Source organism: Ranitomeya variabilis, chromosome 3, assembly GCF_051348905.1.
Source record: "Ranitomeya variabilis isolate aRanVar5 chromosome 3, aRanVar5.hap1, whole genome shotgun sequence".
NCBI classification, from domain to species: domain Eukaryota; kingdom Metazoa; phylum Chordata; class Amphibia; order Anura; family Dendrobatidae; genus Ranitomeya; species Ranitomeya variabilis.
Window position 1 is genome coordinate 462,941,617 of NC_135234.1, and position 18,838 is coordinate 462,960,454.

Genomic DNA, 18,838 nt, shown 5'->3' on the forward strand with positions numbered 1-18,838 from the left:
ACGCACTTGGGCATTCAAAGTTCTCACAACACATCTAGATAAGTTCCTTGGGGTCTAGTTTCAAAAATGGGGTCACTTGTGGGGGGTTTCTACTGTTTAGGTACATCGGGGGCTCTGCAAACGCAACATAACGCCCGCAGACCATTCTATCAAAGTCTGCATTCCAAAACGGCGCTCCTTCCCTTCCGAGCTCTGCCATGCGCCCAAACAGTGGTTTACCCCCACATATGGGGTATCATCTTACTCAGCATAAATTGCACAATAAATTTTGGGGTCCAATTTCTCCTGTTACCCTTGTGAAAGTAAAAATTTTGGGGTGAAAAGATAATTTTTGTGGAAAAAATATTATTTTTTTATTTTCATGGCTCTACATTATAAACTTCTGTGAAGCAGTTGGTGGTTCATAGTGCTCACCACACATCTAGATAAGCTCTTTGGGGGTCTAGTTTCCAAAATGGGGTCACTTGTGGGGGGTTTCTACTGTTTAGGTACATCAGGAGTACTGCAAATGCAACATGACGCCCGCAGACCATCCCATCAAAGTCTGCATTCCAATCGGCGCTCCTTCCCTTCCGAGCCCTGATGGGTGCCCAAACAGTGCCCCCCCACATATGGGGTATCAGCGTACTCAGGACAAACTGGTCAACAGAATGTCTCCTGTTACCCTTGAGAAAATAAAAATTGCAGGCTAAAAAATCTTTTTTGAGGTAAAAAAAAGGATTTTGTATTTTCACAGCTCTACATTATAAACTTCCGTGAAGCACCTGGGGGTCTAAAGTGCTCACCACAAATCTAGATAAGTTCCTTAAGGGGTCTAGTTTCCAAAATGGTGTCATTTGTGGGGGGTTTCCACTGTTTAGGCACATCAGGGGCTCTCCAAACGCGACATGGCGTCCGATCTCAATTCCAGCCAATTCTACATTGAAAAAGTAAAACGGCACTCCTTCTCTTCCAAGCTCTGCAGTGCGCCCAAACAGTGGTTTACCCCCACATATGGGGTATCGACGTACTTAGGAGAAATTGCACAACAACTTTTGTGGTCTAATTTCTCCTGTTACCCTTGTGAAAATAAAAATTTGGGGGCAAAATGATCATTTTTGTTGAAAAAATGCGATTTTTTATTTTCACGGCTCTACTTTATAAACTTCTGTGAAGCACTTGGGAGCTCAAAGTGCTCACCACACATCTAGTTAAGTTCCTTAAGGGGTCTAGTTTCCAAAATGGTGTCACTTGTGGAGCGTTTCCACTGTTTAGGCACATCAGGGGCTCTCTAAAAATGACATTGCATCCGATCTCAATTCCAGCCAATTCTGCATTGAAAAAGTCAAAAGGCGCTCCTTCTCTTCCAAGCTCTGCGGTGCGCCCAAACAGTGGTTTACCCCCACATATGGGGTATTGGTGTATTCAGGAGAAATTGCATAACAAAACTTATGGTTAAATTTCTGTTTTTACACTTGACAAAATAAAAAAAAATGGTTCTGAATTAAAATGTTTGCAAAAAAAAGTTAAATGTTCATTTTTTCCTTCCACATTGTTTCAGTTCCTATGAAGCACGTAAAGGGTTAATAAACTTCTTGAATGTGGTTTTGAGCACCTTGAGGGGTGAAGTTTTTAGAATGGTGTCACACTTGGTTATTTTCTATCATATAGACCCCTCAAAATGACTTCAAATGTGATGTGGTCCCTAAAAAAAAATGGTGTTGTAAAAATGAGAAATTGCTGGTCAACTTTTAACCCTAATAACTCCCTAACAAAAAAAAAATGTTGGTTCCAAAATTGTGCTGATGTAAAGTAGACATGTGGGAAATGTTATTTATTAACCATTTTGTGTGACATATCTCTCTGATTTAAGGGCATAAAAATACAACGTTTGAAAATTGAAAAATTTTAAAAATTTTCGCCATATTTCCATATTTTTCATAAATAATCGCAAGCAATATCGAAGAAATGTTACCACTACCATGAATTGCAATATGTCACGAAAAAACATTCTCAGAATCTGCGGGATCCGTTAAAGCGTTCCAGAGTTATAACCTCAGAAATCGACAGTGGTCAGAATTGTAAAAATTGGCTCGGTCATTAAGTACCAAATTGGCTCCGTCACTAAGGGGTTAATGTGGAGATTCCCCCATATGTACTCATAGTTCTGTTTGAACACATGGCAGGTCCCGGAAGGGAAGAAGCGACATTTGGTATTTGGAATGTAAATTTGGCTGGAACAGATTGCTGACACCATGTCTTATTTGCAAAGCTCTTAAGGTACCAAAATATCAGAAACCCCCACAGATTACCCCATTATGGAAACTGGACTAAAATAATTCATCTAGGGGTGTGTTGAGTTTGTTAAACCCATATGTGCTTCATAGAACTTTTTAAAATGTGGATGTGAAAACAAAAGTTATTTTTTTCCACTAAGATGTTGTTTTAGACCCAAATTTAGAATTTCCAAAATAAGAGAAAACGGACTCCATAATGTCTTACGCAATTTATGTTGAATGCAATAATACCCCATATGTGGTAAAAAACTGTTGTTTGGTTGCATGAAATGGCTCGCAAATGAAAGAGAGCTATTTAATTTTTGGAAGGTAAATTTGTCTGCAATTGTTTGTGAGTGCCATGTTGCATTTGCAGAGCCCTGACATGTCAAAACAGCAGAAATCCCAAAAAAGTGACCCAATTTTGGAAACCCTCAAGAAATTCAACTAGTGATGTACTGAGCTTTATAACATTTACATGTGAAAACCAAAAATTACATTTTTTTCCACTAAAAAAAATATTTCATCACCAAATTTAAAATATACATGATGGAGAAAATTACCCCATAATTTGTTATGCAATTTTTACCGAGTGGGGCAGAACCCCATTATGTGATTGTACACTAAAGTTTGATCTCACAGAAGGGATCGGATGGGAATGAGAACTACTTGGCTTTTCGAACACCGGTTACATTGGAATAGATTATGAGCGCCATTAGCTGAGCCCCTGAGGTGACAGAACAGCAGAAATACCCACAATTACTCCATATTGCAAACTCCAATGTTTAAGGGCTTTATCTAAGGGTGTAGTGAGTATTTTGAATCCACAAATGCATTACTGAATTTTATAATGTTGAGATGTGAAAATATAACATTTTAGCGGTAAAAAAATATTTTTATTTGTATTTTCTTCAAATTTGTCAGTTACACAAGGGTTAATAGGTGAAACTGGTCCCCACAATTTATTGCACAATTTCTCCCGATTGCGATGATGCCCTATATGTTGTCGGAAATTACTGTTAGGCCATACATCAGGGCTGAGATGGAAGGAGCGCTAGATGACTTTTAGAGGACAGATTTTGCATGAATAGTTTGTAGGCGGCATTTGGAGAGCACCTGCGGTGCCAGAACAGCAGGAAAAAGCCAAAAGTGACCCCACTGACAATTGCACCTCTCAATAAATTCATCTACAGCTGACTATTTTGTAAAATCTACACCAGGTTTTTTCTGGAAAATTGCAAATCTGCCAGGTTAGTGCCCATACATTGTGCCACCATACAGTGTACAGCCTGTTATGACCCCAATGGCGAGGGTCTCAGAGGAACAAGTAAGTCTGCGAAGTACAAAAATCCAGCTCATAGGGCAGTGGTAACTGGGTTGACCATATATCTACTCCTAACGCCAACACTAGAAGTAGCCGGGGAACATGCCTACGTTGGTCGCTAGATGTCTCGCGCCAGCCGGAGGACTAACTACCCCTAGAAGAGGAAAACAAAGACCTCTCTTGCCTCCAGATAATAGACCCCAAAAGTTGGATACAAGCCCCCCACAAATAATAACGGTGAGGTAAGAGGAAATGACAAACACAGAGATGAACTAGGTTTAGCAAAGAGAGGCCCACTTACTAATAGCAGAATGTAGTAAGATAACTTATATGGTCAACAAAAACCCTATCAAAATTCCACACTGGAAATTCAAGAACCCCCGAACCGTCTAACGGCCCGGGGGGAGAACTCCAGCCTCCCTAGAGCTTCCAGCAAGGTTAGGATACAGATTATGTACAAGCTGGACAAAAATGCAAACAAAAACAAATAGCAAAAAGCAAGAAAGCAGACTTAGCTTAATCTAGCAGGAACCAGGATCAGTAGACAAGAGCACAACAGATTAGCTCTGATTACAACGTTGCCAGGCATTGAACTGAAGGTCCAGGGAGCTTATATAGCAACACCCCTGAACTAACGGCCCAGGTGAGCATACAAGGGATGACTGACATACCCAGAGTCAAATCACTAGTAACCACTAGAGGGAGCCAAAAAGCAAATTCACAACAACAGCCCCAATATATATTAGCAGCCCCATACATTGTGCCAATACTGTGCTTCTGGAGACACACACCTGTAAATTAATTGGGCTCTCCCCATTACAATAATGCCAACTATGTTGCCACTTGCTGTGGTTTAAGCACAGTGGGGCACAGAAGGAGGGGGCATTTGGATTTGGGATAGTAGATTTCATTGGATTTCATTTTAGGGGGCGGGAGCCATGTCACTTTTCCAGAGTCTTTGTTAAATCAGTGTCACGGGAACCCCTATATTTCCAGCGACAGATGATGAACCTGCGTGGGTGCTGTCTTTGTGCGGGGTAAGATAGGGTTTTGTTGGTAGCATTTTTAGTAACATAGTAACATAGCTAGCAAGGCTGAAAAAAGACATTTGTCCATCCAGTTCAGCCTATATTCCGTCAGAATAAATCCCCAGATCTACATTCTTCTAAAGAACCTAATAACTGTAAGATACCATATTGTTACGCTCCAGGAAGACATCCAGGCTTCTCTTGAACCCCACGACTGAGTTTGCCATCACCACCTACTTTCTACTTTTACAGACTAAAAACAATATTTTGCAAATATCAATTCGTTTTTGCATGATGATTGTCTCTTCATAAAGGAATATATATATAGGTGGCACTAGAATTCAAGTCCTCTTCCTCTCTGATGAGTCAATTTGCATATTTCCCATATTTATTGCGGCTCCTCACCTCGGCATGTCAGGCTCTCCGAAAGGAGAAACATTACCCCTTGGATCCTTTGTGCATGACCATATTCTCAGAGCTATAACTTTTTTATTTTTTGCCAAAAGAGCTATATTAGGGCTTGATTTTTTGGAATCGGTTTGGCGTTTTTATTTATTTTTTGTGTAAGTATGATGAAAAAGCAACATTTTACGTGTGTTTATTATTTTTTTTACGATGTTCACCGTATGGAATAAGTAACATGCCAGTTTTATAGATCTGGTCTTTCTGGACGCGGCAATACCAATTATGTGTACTTTTTTGTTTATTTTTGTTTTATCACAAAGGGTTTTTTTGTGGTTTTAGTGATTTGTGTGTGCTTTTTTCTGTGTTTTTTCTACTTCATTACATATTTTATGTAATTTTGTTTTTTACTTTTCCACTTAGTCCCACTGTGGGACATGTAGAATTTTTCCTTTGATTGTTGGTCTCATGCACTGAGACCTGTCAGTTACTCACTGACAGAGGCTGTGAGACACTACTCATAGCAAGATCTTACAGGCCAATGTACCCAGAAGTCATCAAATCACCTCAAGGTACCATGGCAATCATCGGCACCTGAGGGGAGTCAATCTTGCCGATGGGGTTCTTATAACCACTTAGATACCAGTAATTAATCGGGCCTGATCAGTTTCAAAATCAGCCTAGGTTATTGCCGCAGAGTGTCAGCTGTCATGTAACCTGTTGGAATTTCAGCCACTGGACGTAGCTATTCCCTTGTTCCTCAGAGTAGAGTTATAAGGCCCTTTAATGACCCCTGTTAAAAGGTATATCGGCCGTCGTTAAGGAGTTTAAGCATCTCTCAGAGATATGCCACAATCTTCATACTTATACAATCACTTTAATGAAGACTTATTATTATTATGATTATGATAATACACATTCTTTTAACAACATTTTATTGGTTGATGCTGCAAAAAAAGGTAAACAGTTGTAGCGCCCCCACTGCCGCAGGGCCGAGGGGTACCCGGTACCGGGCCTCTGAGTCTCTGTTCTGAGGCTGTCACGGTGGCTAGACCCGGTCCGTGACCCTGCTGAGGGGCGTACAATGATAGGTGTGCGGGATGGTGGTGATGTTGTAGTGGTGCGGTGCAGGTTGCAGTAAATAACGAGGACACCCGGTTGCGGTCTCTTTACCTCTTTACTGAAGGCTTCAGGATCCTCAATCCGGAATACGGTTAACCGGGCTGCGCAAGCCTGGCCGGTCCGATGGCACATCCAGAGCTCCCTTTGCAGGTGGAAATCTGTGCCTACCTTCTAGCGCTTGTGTGTTGTAGTCCTTCCCTGCTAAGCACCACGGGATAGTCCTCACAACTGTTGTGTCTGTTTCTCATGTTCCCTCACAACTCGATTCTGATGTTCTAACACGTCCCCCAGATCTTATGGTTAGGACGCACCCGTATGACGGGGAGGCTCGGAGCTCTTCCGGGACTCTAGCGTCGCCCCACTCCTTTTGTTACCCCCCTTGTGTCTTCCTAGGTCAATTGGGTGAGACAGCCCGCCTATAACTGACTGTCCTGCCGTAGGTTTGAAGTTTGGCCTGGAGCTCTATACTTCCTCGGCGTTCCGGCCACTGGTTATGCGCCTCAGTAGGATGTTGCCTCGTCTTACAGCACGACTCCTACTGGTATTCTCCTTGTTGCGTTGATCTCGTTTCTCACTCAGCACAATATACCTCGCTTCTTATCCTTTCTTGGGGTACCACCGCTATATCGTGCAGGCGCGGTCCCGTAACATTCTCTCTGGTTGCTAGGCCTCTGTCAGGATCCCACCCCTGACAGGGACCCCTCTGGGTCTCTCCCCGCAACACCCTCTGCCACAAGGCGTTGCCTGTTCGATTCCCAGTCAGCTTTCTCAACTAACTTCCTGCCTAACCCCCAGTTTTACCAGATTGTGAGGAGTGGCCTAATACATAGAACCCTTAGCTCCCCCTGGAGGCCAGACTGTGAAGTGTATTGGTGTCTGTGATACCTGGTCAGATGAACTCCTTCAGTGCCATCAGACGTACCATAGCCCCCCTTAGCGGCGGAGCAACAGTACTGCAACGACCAGGACTCTGGGGCGCTGCACTCCCCCCCGGTTAAATCCAGTACTCCTGGACTGGGAAGAAAACAACAATACATGTCAGCAAAAAGACATACAATTTTGAAAATGCAAGTACAAGTAAACTTTTTTTTAACAAAGCTTCCCTTTAAGGGAGGTGAGAACACTTGAACGTTACAACATGGTTAAATATTTTAAATAACATACTATAAATACTTTTCTTACCCAACCGGGTATTCTACTAAGTGCAACATTTTTGAACAATAATTTAACATTGCCTTTAAGGACGTACTCGCTGAATCCACTAAAGACCTTCTTATAAAGCATTATAAGGCTAATCAACTTTTCTGCATTCCCCTTCTTTACATCTGCAGGACCGCCTGTCCTAACTGCTCCAGGCCTACTGCCTCTCCTTTCTGTTACAGGACTGCCCCTTTCCGCCCGGGCCTACTGCCTTTCTACTACTATACACGGTATAGAACTTATCATCCATCTTTCAGTTCAGATTACTGAGCCAGCTCTGTATGGCTCCTAGGAGGACTCACTGACTAACCCCGTACGGGTTCACTTTCTGTCCTCATTCTTCTATCAACATCATTAAACATTTCTCACACTCAACTAGTTAGCTACATTTAACTTCTTCTTTCAAGACATTATTGCCATTTAACCATCTTAAGGCAACACTGTTCATAAGTGCAATATGTGAACATCCCCTTTAAGAGGGGACCAAGTCTCTATGAGGTAGTGCAACTTCTCAAGCTGCAAGTCTGTTTGCAGTAAGGACTCCGGTGCTGGTTCCAAGACCAGTGTCTTCGCAAAGAGTCCTTTCTTTGTGTAAAACCAGTAGAGAGCACCTTTAAGAAGGTGCAAACTATGTACAAAAAGTTTGTAATCATGCATTGTTCATGATTCAGCAGTTCTTTCAATGATGAACAAACAGGAAACAAAAAACAAAAAGCAGAAGAAGGGATCCCGGGTAAACAAAGGGATCCCTTTAAGAGTTAACCCTGATCGGGTTGTAGCAGCAAAACATCAGAAGGACAAACAGTTAACTATATACATATTCAGAAAATCAGGACATTTACTTGAACCAGTCAGGGGGCAGCACCGGCGGAGGCAACCCCTTTGGATTTTTGCCCGCCGCCTGGTACTGCGTAAGGGGGAGTACTGTCCCATCTGGGGGTCTGCGTACCCACTGTCTTCCGTTCTGGGGCAGCTGGAGCACCGACCACCTGGGAGGACGCCCCCTTGGCCACGACAGTGGTTGAGGTGACAATGTTGCAGGTCGTGGTTTTAATGACGGTGTACGTCGGAGTGACCTCGGTGGTCTTGGTGACGATCATGGGCTGACCACGAGGGGGCACCTTTGCTACGGGGGTCAGCTTCACTGGCACCTTAGTCGGGGGTGTCACGGGGCTCTGCTTCTTGTGGACATTCAGGGCGAACCACCCCTTTTCCCCAAAGTGCCTGGGGTAAATAACTTCGTTCCCCGGGTAGAGATCCCGGTCTGGGTGGCCCTCTCTGAGATGAGACTCTACATCCCATCGGTTGACAAAGACTTCGGCGTACAGGCCCGGCTCTTTGATAAAGCCCCAGCCTCCGTGGAGCTTGAAGGCGACAACGGTGCCCTGCCTGCGCGGGGCCTGGTGAGCGATGGGGTCCTTGCGGGGCCGGTCCTTGACCGCCAAGTCCTTTTGGTGGTAGGCCTCTAGCCCGGCCTGGTACGCCCTTTCTCTCTCCTCCCACTGCTGTTCCAGCTGGACCTGGTATTCCTCCCAGCTCAGGGCCTGTACCATCTCCCCTTCCTGTGTCTTCACCCCGGGGAACCCCATGAGGTCGGGTCCTAGGTTCACCAAGCGGCATACTGTATGCTCCGCATGGACCTCACTCAGCGGGGTAATTGGTGGAATCGGGGCTTTCAAGAGGAGTTCCATACCCGTCGCCTCCTCCCACGGCAACAAGCGCTGGAGTCTATGGGTCCCAGGGAGAGGGGTTGCCGCAACGGGGCCTATCAACAGACCCTCAGCCAGCGGGACAGGGTCGGCGGACTCACCAGTCGGTGTGTGCCCTTCCTCCTCGGTCGGCTCCGCTGGTGGTATGGTCAATGGGAGCGTCGGCTGGGGTTCCGGCAGCAACGTAGGGTCCGGCGTTAGAAGGTCCTCCGCTGGTGTCTCCGTCCGCAGCTGGAGGAGTTGTTCGATCAGGCCCTCCATCTCCATTTGCAGGAGGCCGGTCCTGATTGCGGAGAGCTGGCCACTGGGCTCGTCCGGGTGGCTGGGGAAGTCTTCGGCTTCAACCCCGCATTCCTGGTCTGAGCGACTCATCATGGCGTCCTCCGCATGGGTCGCTTCCTGGTTCTTTTCCCGCTCTCTCCTTCGTGGGCGGTTTTGTTTTCTCTGTCTCCGCCCACCATTGAGAATCAGGAGGCGGATCTCGGCTGCTGACGGACACGTCCTCAGTGCAGAAATATTTAGACTGGGCGGCCCTGGTCTTTCGCGCTCTTCAGCTGGTCCACGCCTACTCCATGCCCTTCTTCTCCTGCGCTCTCCCAAGCGCTGTAATGGTGGCTGGTTTTGGCGGCAAATGGCAATCCACAGTCTTTGCAATAAGTCACAGTCCAAGTATAATAAATCACAGTTCCAAGGCACACATGACCTGATTCTTCAGGCTTAAGTAGATCCTGTTCGTGACGCCAAGTTGTAGCGCCCCCACTGCCGCAGGGCTGAGGGGTACCCGGTACCGGGCCTCTGAGTCTCTGTTCTGGGGCTGTCACGGTGGCTAGACCCGGTCCGTGACCCTGCTGAGGGGCGTACAATGATAGGTGTGCGGGATGGTGGTGATGTTGTAGTGGTGCGGTGCAGGTTGCAATAAATAACGAGGACACCCGGTTGCAGTCTCTTTACCTCTTTACTGAAGGCTTCAGGATCCTCAATCCGGAATACGGTTAACCGGGCTGCGCAAGCCTGGCCGGTCCGATGGCACATCCAGAGCTCCCTTTGCAGGTGGAAATCTGTGCCTACCTTCTAGCGCTTGTGTGTTGTAGTCCTTCCCTGCTAAGCACCACGGGATAGTCCTCACAACTGTTGTGTCTGTTTCTCGTGTTCCCTCACAACTCGATTCTGATGTTCTTCCACGTCCCCCAGATCTTATGGTTAGGACGCACCCGTATGACGGGGAGGCTCGGAGCTCTTCCGGGACCCTAGCGTCGCCCCACTCCTGTTGTTACCCCCCTTGTGTCTTCCTAGTTCAATTGGGTGAGACAGCCCGCCTATAACTGACTGTCCTGCCGTAGGTTTGAAGTTTGGCCTGGAGCTCTATACTTCCTCGGCGTTCCGGCCACCGGTTATGCGCCTCAGTAGGATGTTGCCTCGTCATACAGCACGACTCCTACTGGTATTCTCCTTGTTGCGTTGATCTCTGCCACAAGGCGTTGCCTGTTCGATTCCCAGTCAGCTTTCTCAACTAACTTCCTGCCTAACCCCCAGTTTTACCAGATTGTGAGGAGTGGCCTAATACATAGAACCCTTAGCTCCCCCTGGAGGCCAGACTGTGAAGTGTATTGGTGTCTGTGATACCTGGTCAGATGAACTCCTTCAGTGCCATCAGACGTACCATAGCCCCCCTTAGCGGCGGAGCAACAGTACTGCAACGACCAGGACTCTGGGGCGCTGCACAATCATAATATATAATCCTATAAGTCACTCTTCTACTGTATTTAAATGAGAATTGTATTGTCAAAAAAATTTGCATAAAACAATAGAACAAGAGAATATAAGAAATTTCCTACTACATTTTATCGGAGACATTTCTTTCTTCACTTATGAGCAACTTCTTTACCTCCCCCACTTTTTACCCTAAATTATGAACTACTGTGTATGCTGTTTGCAGCATAAAGGAGATTAATAAATGATACTTTTATAAATTATAACTAAAATGTAACTGAAATGACCTAATTAGCATGGTGGCTCAGTCAGTGGTTAGCAATGTAGCCTTGTAGTGCTGAGCTCCAGAGTTCGAATACCACCAAGGACATCATCTGCATCTCCATGTTTGTGAGGGTTTTCTGTGGGCATCCTGGTTTTTTCTTACACTCCAAAACATACTGATTGGGATTTTAGATTTTGAGCCCCAATGGGGACAGTGATGATAATGTGTGTAAAGAGCTGTGGAACTAAAAAATGTGTTTTCCCAAAATGATGTCTACATCAACAATTTTGACATTATTTGAAATTTGCTCTATGAATTGAATACCCAAGGTGTTTTGAGAAAGATTTTTTTTATGTTAAGATTATGTTCCAGTAAATGATGGCATAACTCACTACTAGGAATCACAGAAAAAGAAACAAAGTCTGACTCTGTTTTTCTCATTTAAACAGCAACTCCCTTCTCTGTTCACAGGAATAGTGTCGTGGAGAAGCTAATGGATGGAGATGAGAAAGATAGGGCAAAGAGGTAAGAACAGCAACATGAATAAGTTCATACTTCATAAATCTAGTTACAGAACAACATAACTGATTTATAGTTTTAGTTTTGTATTCTTATACCCATTCCTCAATCTCCTAACCCCATAAATGTTCCTCTAGACTGACATGTTTGTTTCTCTAGGGCTTTACGTAACAGGTCTGAGAAAAAGAGACGTGATCAATTCAATGTGCTTATCAAGGAGCTCGGCACCATGCTTCCTGGGAATGCCCGCAAGATGGACAAAACCACTGTGTTGGAAAAAGTTATTGGCTTCCTACAAAAACACAATGGTAAAGTCACTTGTTTCCACAATAAAAGGGTTTTATTACTTATATCGGATGAGCACTGATGTGTCCTACTTTGTCTGTAACATCATCATCATCTGACAGATGCCCTCTATCACCAATAGGATCCCCTGTTAATAAAAACATATAGAAACTTGATTCCAGCTCACCCAGTTGCTCTATGCTCATCCACCTGGGGCTCAGACACCGGCATCGCCCTGGCCTCACATCAAGGAAAATAGAAAAAATTGGAGTCCGGCTCAACAGGACTGGGTTTTCCTTTTATTTTTCAAAAGAAAATTTGGTGCGTACAAAAGAAAAATTTACATGGTCGACATGACCCAGTAGACGCGTTTCGACTGCACTAGGCAGTCTTACTCATGATTTCCTGTTAATCATTAGTGGATACTATGTTGTGTTTTGAGAGCCTCTGATATGTCTAACGAGTGAAAAACCCACTCAAGTGACCCCATTTAGACCTCTCAAGGAATGTATCTACTGTAGATGTGTGTATTTTTTTCATACAAAACTGTTGGTTTTGCCCAAAAGTTTTCATTCTTACAAGGGTAACAGGAGCAAAATGGACCATAGAATTTGTTGTGCAATTTCTCCAGAGTACGACTATACCCCATATGTGAGGGAAAACTATTTTTGAGGCACAGTCCAAAGGTCAGACGGGAAGACGGGCCATTTTGGAATTCAGATTTTGCTAGAATGGTTTGAGGGTGCCATGTCACATTGGCAGAGCCCCTGAGGTGACAGAACATCCGAACCCCTCCATAAGTGAAGTCATTTTACAAACTAAACCTTTCAATGAATTAATCTATGGATGACACTACATGTGCCGCACAGAAATTTATACCATTAAGCAGTGAAGAAAGAATAATTAGATTTTGTTTTAGCCACAAATGATTAGTTTTAAAAGGGTTAAAAGGAAAAAATGGACTTCTCAATTTGTTGTGCAATTCTCCTCACGCCAGTACCTTACATGTAATTGGGAACTACTTTTGAGGGACAGTGCAAAATTCAGAAGAGAAAGAGCGACATAATTTAACAGATTTTACTGTTATGGTTTGCGGGTGCCATGGCCGACTAGAAAAATAATAATGATAATAATAATATTGCTTTTTTTATGTTTGGCAGCTGTCACAGACCAAAAGATGTTTTTTTATACAGAAACTAGTTTTTGCATCACCATATTTTGAGAGCTATAATTTTCCATATTTCTACCGACAGAGCCATGTGAGTGCTTGTTTTTTTGTGGATGAGTTGACATTTTTATTGGTACCATTCTCGGCACATGACATTTTTTTATCACTTTCTATTCTGATTTTTGGGAGGCAGAAGGAACTAAAAACAGCAATTGAGGAATTTTTGTTTTTTATGCTGTTTCACTTGTTGTAAAATTGATAAAGCAACTTTATTCTACGGGTCAGTACAATTACAGCGATACCACATTTATATAATTTTTATATGTTTTGGTGCTTTTTCATAATAAAAATTTATTTTATAGAAAAAATAATAATTTTTGCATCGTTTTCTTGTGAGAGTAATGCTTTTTTTCCGCTGATGGAGTCACATGGCATCTTGTTTTTTGTGGGACAAGATGATGTTTTCAGCGATAACATTTTTATTTACATTCATCTTTTTGATCGCATTTTATTCCACTTTTTGTTCAGTGGTATGATGAAAAAGCATATTTTTTTGCTTCATTTTTTTATTTATTTATTTTTAGGGTGTTCACTGAAGGGGTTAACTAGTGGGACAGTTTTATAGGCTGGGTTGTTCCGGATGCGGTAATAGCAAATATGTGTATTTTTTTTTTTTTTTTAATAAAAATACTTCTTTGTGGGTACAATACACACTCACATACAGTATATACTGTATAATTATTATTTTGCGTGTTTTTTAATTTTCTACTTCATCGCTCTATGGTACTATAACTTTTTGCAGTCTGATCGCTGTTATAAAGCATTGCATGAGCATTGCCATGCTTTATAAACTGTCAGTGCTGCAATGACACAAGCTTGTTAGACAATGCTCTGCGCATCACCGGTGACCCGGATGTCATCATGACGACATTGCCTCATCATGGTAATGATTGGCCCCTCTTAACGACGCGATAATTGCAGCATTTATGGGATTAAACTGCCAGGAGTGGTGCAGGTACTGCTTCTGGCAGTGAGTGTCAGGTGTCAAATTTGCTGAACACCCAGCGGCGATCGCACACGCGCAGAGTCTTAGTGCGCAAAACCACCAGAACGTGTCCATGCGTCCAAGGTTGCTTGCTTCATGTAGATGACATGTCCCTGCATCATCCACACAGTCTGCCTGGCATCGCACTCCTGCGGAGGCATACTTATCTGCCCTGTGGAGGGCAGAGCAAAGTACTGCAGTGCGCAGGCACCGGGAACGGTCAGAGAGGCCCAGTGTCTGCGCACTGCAGGATTTTGCTCTGCCCTCAAAAGAAAGCCTGAGAAATTTTGGGTGCTCAAGACATTGCTCAGAAGAACAGTGTACTTTGATTTTTTCGAACAGCCCAATGTTTTTTGTTATTTTCTGTAAAGTAGTTCAAAATTATATACATTTCTCTTCACGTTTTGAATTAGAAAACAGTGTGGAATGTTCCCAATGTATGGAAATAAAAACTAGTACAAGGATTTTGTCATTAGCTCATGTTTTTGAACACACTGCTATTATTTTGAACACTTCTGTATTTACATGTCAAGAGCGTTGGCCGATCCTCGTAAAGATGACATCTAATATTTTCGGAATAATGGATTATTTCCCCTTTAAAGGTGTAAAGAGCAACATTTTTCAATGTTTTTAATTTTTAATTTATATTTTTGCCTAACATGAATATTTAAAACTGTAAAATTAAAGCTGATAAAGGAATTTATGCAACAATACTTTTAGAAGATGATAGGACAGAGCCAAGGAAAGGCGTAGTAGTGTTATTTAATCATTCTTTTTGTCAGAGTTATATATTTGAATGCAATTGTACCTTCCTTATTGTGTAATGCGCAGCAGATTACATTGTGGCTCAGTGCAGGGTTGCCAACCTGAATATTTCTACTTTTTCCTGGGTACTGTAACTTACAAATAATCATGATCAGCTATTTTTTTTAAAGATTATTTTATATTAAATATAAGTCAATAGCTCAGAATACTGATGTTGTATGGACATATTAACAGTAGACACTGAAAAATAAATTTCTTTCTCGCTTCATTGGGGGACACAGGTAACCATGGGTGTATGCTGTTGTCACTAGGAGGCTGACACTATGCAAATAAAGAAGAAGTAACTCCTCCCCGGCAGTATACACCCTCCGACAGGCACCAGGCAACTCAGTTTTTGCTTAGTGTCTGTAGGAGGCGGACCTGGATCTAACCCCAGATCCGCATTTCTTTTACAGGGATTTGTTGTGTGTTTTTAATCATTTCCCCTTTCTTTTTCAGATACTTTCTTCAGGGTAACAGGGTGCAGTTTTCTCACCCTGTTTTCCCCACTTTGAGCGACCGAGAGAGCAGTGTGGTATCACCCACATCGCACCCTCTCGGACCCGCTGGGCAGGACTTTGTCCCCTGTCACCCATTCGGGTGTTCAGGGTGACCCTTTCTTCGGTGGCCAGTCCTGCCCGTTTCCCCTCCTCATCCCTCTCCTCGGAGCGGGCTGAGAGGAAGACGGCGGTCACATCCAGTGACCCTCTCCCCCTGTTCAGGGGTCGACGCCGTCTTCTGCGCCGGAGAGTCGTGGCGCGGGAAGGAGGACTACTTCCAGGACCCTCTATCTACTAGGGATCCTGATGCTTCCTCATCTGCAGGTAGGGAATCTTCAAATCAACAAAATCCCCCACCACCCCTCCCCCACCAATACCCTGCCCAGCGGTGATCCCCTCTTACCATAGGGGTGCATCTGACAGGGAAGTGGGCTGCATAGAATGGGAGCAGGAAGGCTGGCATCTTTTCCCCCTCCTTATTTCAAACTTGCAGGCTCGTTCGCCCGCCATTTCTCACTGCCTCACAGTTTATTTTTCCCTTTCTTAGCGCTTGAGCGCCCTCTGGTGGTGGCCGGAATTACTGCGGCCGGGATGTGCAGCGTCTCCCGGCTTTTCCCTTTCTTGCCGCTTGAGCGCCCTCTTGTGGTGGTCGACGGTATAGCGGCCGGATTACTTTCAGTTTTACAGGGGGCGTTCCTTTCTTTCCCCCCTTCGATCCTGTGCACGCCCACAGCGTCGCACTTTCTCCGCGCTCTTTTCTCCTGCTTCCTGTCAGCGTCTGCACATCGCGTAGGACACAGGATTTCTCCGGGGAACACAGGCACCTGCGGTTACCGCTGTCTTTCACCAGGCTCAGCGCTACCTCCTACTCCACCTGGCAGTATTCTCTGGGGACAAGGTAATATCCACCTATGTCCGACCCCACCCCGGCCTTTGCCCCTACGGCCATCCATTACGCCTGCGCTCACTGTAAGAAAAAGTGGGTTTCAGGTCAGCCATCTCCTTTCTGCCCGTCCTGCGTTCCTCCCACCATGTCAGCTCCCCTGGAAGCTTCAGGGTCCCGGGATGAGTGCACCCCCCCTCCCCCGAAGTGGGCTGTTGCTATGTCTCAATCTGTGTCCGACCTGACTAAGGTTTCTCAGTCCCTGGTCCAGGTACTTGAACGCATCCCGCTTCTCTCTAATGCCACCAGTGCCACGAACGCCTCTCACGGCGATTCGCCCGCACCTGTCCTAGACTCTCACAGAGGCAGACCGGACAAAAGAGACAGAAAACGGACCTTATCTAGATCCTTCTCCAGTTCACCGGACCACATCGGGATTCCCCTATCTGCCCGTTCCCCTTCCTCACAGGCGGACCTCGGGTCTGATGTCACCTCTCAGTCGGAATCTGACTCGGATGCAGATCAGACTTCCGGAACACAAGACATGGTTGATAGCCTTATTTCAGCTATCGTTCAGACGCTTGATCTTAAGGAGGATGAGGCAAGCTCTCAGGACGTCTCCATTGCTTTTAAACGGATTAAACGTCCGTCTAGGGTTTTCCCTAATCACAAGGAGTTTGACAACACTACCGCCACTCACTGGGAAAACCCTGGCAAGCGTTTCCCAGGTAGGAAACTACTTGATGTGTTATACCCTTTTCACTCCGACCTGGTCTCCAAGTGGTCCGAGTCTCCTAAGGTAGACCCGCCTGTGTCCAGGCTATCCTCACAGACAGTTCTGTCTATTCCGGACGCGGCTTCCCTTAAGGACCCCTCGGACAGACAAATCGAGGCGCTAGCAAAATCAGCATTTGAGGCCTCCGGAGCCTCCCTTTGCCCTATTTTCGCCTCATCATGGGTAGCCAAGGCTGTATCAGCCTGGGCCAAGACCCTGCGCAGGGGCATTTCGGCCTCTGCTCCTGCTGAAGAACTGTCTGAATTAGCGGATCAGATTTCACTGGCAGGAAAATACCTGATGAATGCCTCCCTTGATGCAGCGGCCTGCTCTACCAGGGCTAATGGCAACATTGTCGCCATTCGCCGGATTCTTTGGTTAAAGGCGTGGAACGCTGACCCCGCATCTAAGAAATCGCTCACTGGTCTGCCCTTCCAGGGCTCCAGACTCTTCGGCGCGCAGCTAGATCAAATGATCTCGGACGCTACTGGCGGTAAGAGTACCTCCTTACCCCAGTCCAAGCCTAAACGTCCCTTCAACAGGAGAGGTCCCCAGTCCTTTCGTCCCTTTCGGTCTTTTGCCTCTTCGGGAAACCCCGTCCAGGACCGTTCCTCTTCACAGGGGGACCGAAGAAAACCTTCTTTCAGGCCTCCGCCACGCTGGAGAGCCAAGAGCCACCCCGCAAAACCATCGGGATCTCGGGGCCGCAGGTTTTCTAATAAATGACGGGTCGCCCCCACCTGGAACTCCTTCCAGGGTGGGAGGCCGCCTGCTTCTTTTCTCAGAGGTTTGGCTTTCAGTAGTCGACGACGCATGGGTCAGGGAGATCGTCACGTCAGGCTACAAAATAGAGTTTTCTTCGCCCCCAGGAAGACGTTTCATGCTCTCTCGTCCTCCCAAACAGCCCTCTCATCTCCCAGGGCTTCTCCAGGCCGTCGATTCGCTCCTCGCCTCGGGAGTCGTAGTGCCGGTGCCTTTTCGCCAGCGGTTTTCCGGGTTTTATTCAAACCTGTTCGTGGTTCCAAAAAAGGACGGCTCTCTCCGTCCGATTCTGGATCTCAAACGATTGAACCGCCACCTTCGGATTCAACACTTCAAAATGGAATCTCTGCGCTCAGTGATCGCGTCCATGGAGCCGGGAGAGTTTCTGTGCTCAGTGGACATTCGGGATGCGTACCTTCACATTCCTATTTGCGTGCAGCATCAGAGGTTCCTCCGATTCGCGATCAGGGAGCATCATTACCAGTTCACTGCCCTCCCCTTCGGGCTGGCATCTGCTCCCAGGGTCTTTACGAAGGTCATGGCAGCTGTCATGGCCATCCTGCGTTCAAAAGGGATTCTGGTAATCCCATACCTCGACGACCTATTGATCAAGGGCTCATCCCAGGGGGATTGCAGCCAGAGCCTCCATCTTACTCTGGACACCTTAGTTCGCCTAGGCTGGTTGATCAACTACCAGAAGTCTTCCTTGATTCCAACCCAGCGGCTGGAGTTCCTAGGCATGGAATTCGATACCTTTCGGGCTCAGGTCTTCCTTCCCAAGGAGAAGTTTCTTTCTCTTCGTCGGGGTGTCAGAGCGCTAAAGGGTCCGAGTCCTCTGTCCCTTCGTCTAGCCATGAGAGTTCTGGGGAGAATGGTCGCTTCTATGGAAGCGGTCCCCTATGCTCAGTTCCACTCTCGTCCCCTCCAGCTGGCTCTTCTGTCTGCCTGGGACAGGAACCCGCTTTCCCTGGACCGTCCGTTTCGCCTCTCCCCCAGGGCGAGACAGTCTCTCTCTTGGTGGACGCTGTCCACCTCCATTCTCCGCGGGAGGTCATTTTTACCCCCCCACTGGCAGGTGATTA

At 45.7% G+C, this 18,838-nt stretch overlaps 1 protein-coding gene across 5 annotated transcripts in view; it reads left to right on the forward strand.

Annotated features, from left to right (window-relative positions):
- Positions 1-18,838, forward strand: part of NPAS2 (neuronal PAS domain protein 2) — a 170,210-nt gene that overhangs the window by 54,912 nt on the left and 96,460 nt on the right. For all 5 annotated transcript variants that reach the window (XM_077296614.1, XM_077296617.1, XM_077296618.1 and 2 more), the window contains exons 2-3: positions 11,487-11,540; positions 11,694-11,842. In XM_077296614.1, the coding sequence (XP_077152729.1) occupies positions 11,487-11,540; positions 11,694-11,842 (203 nt within the window). The remainder of the gene's footprint in view (positions 1-11,486; positions 11,541-11,693; positions 11,843-18,838) is intronic.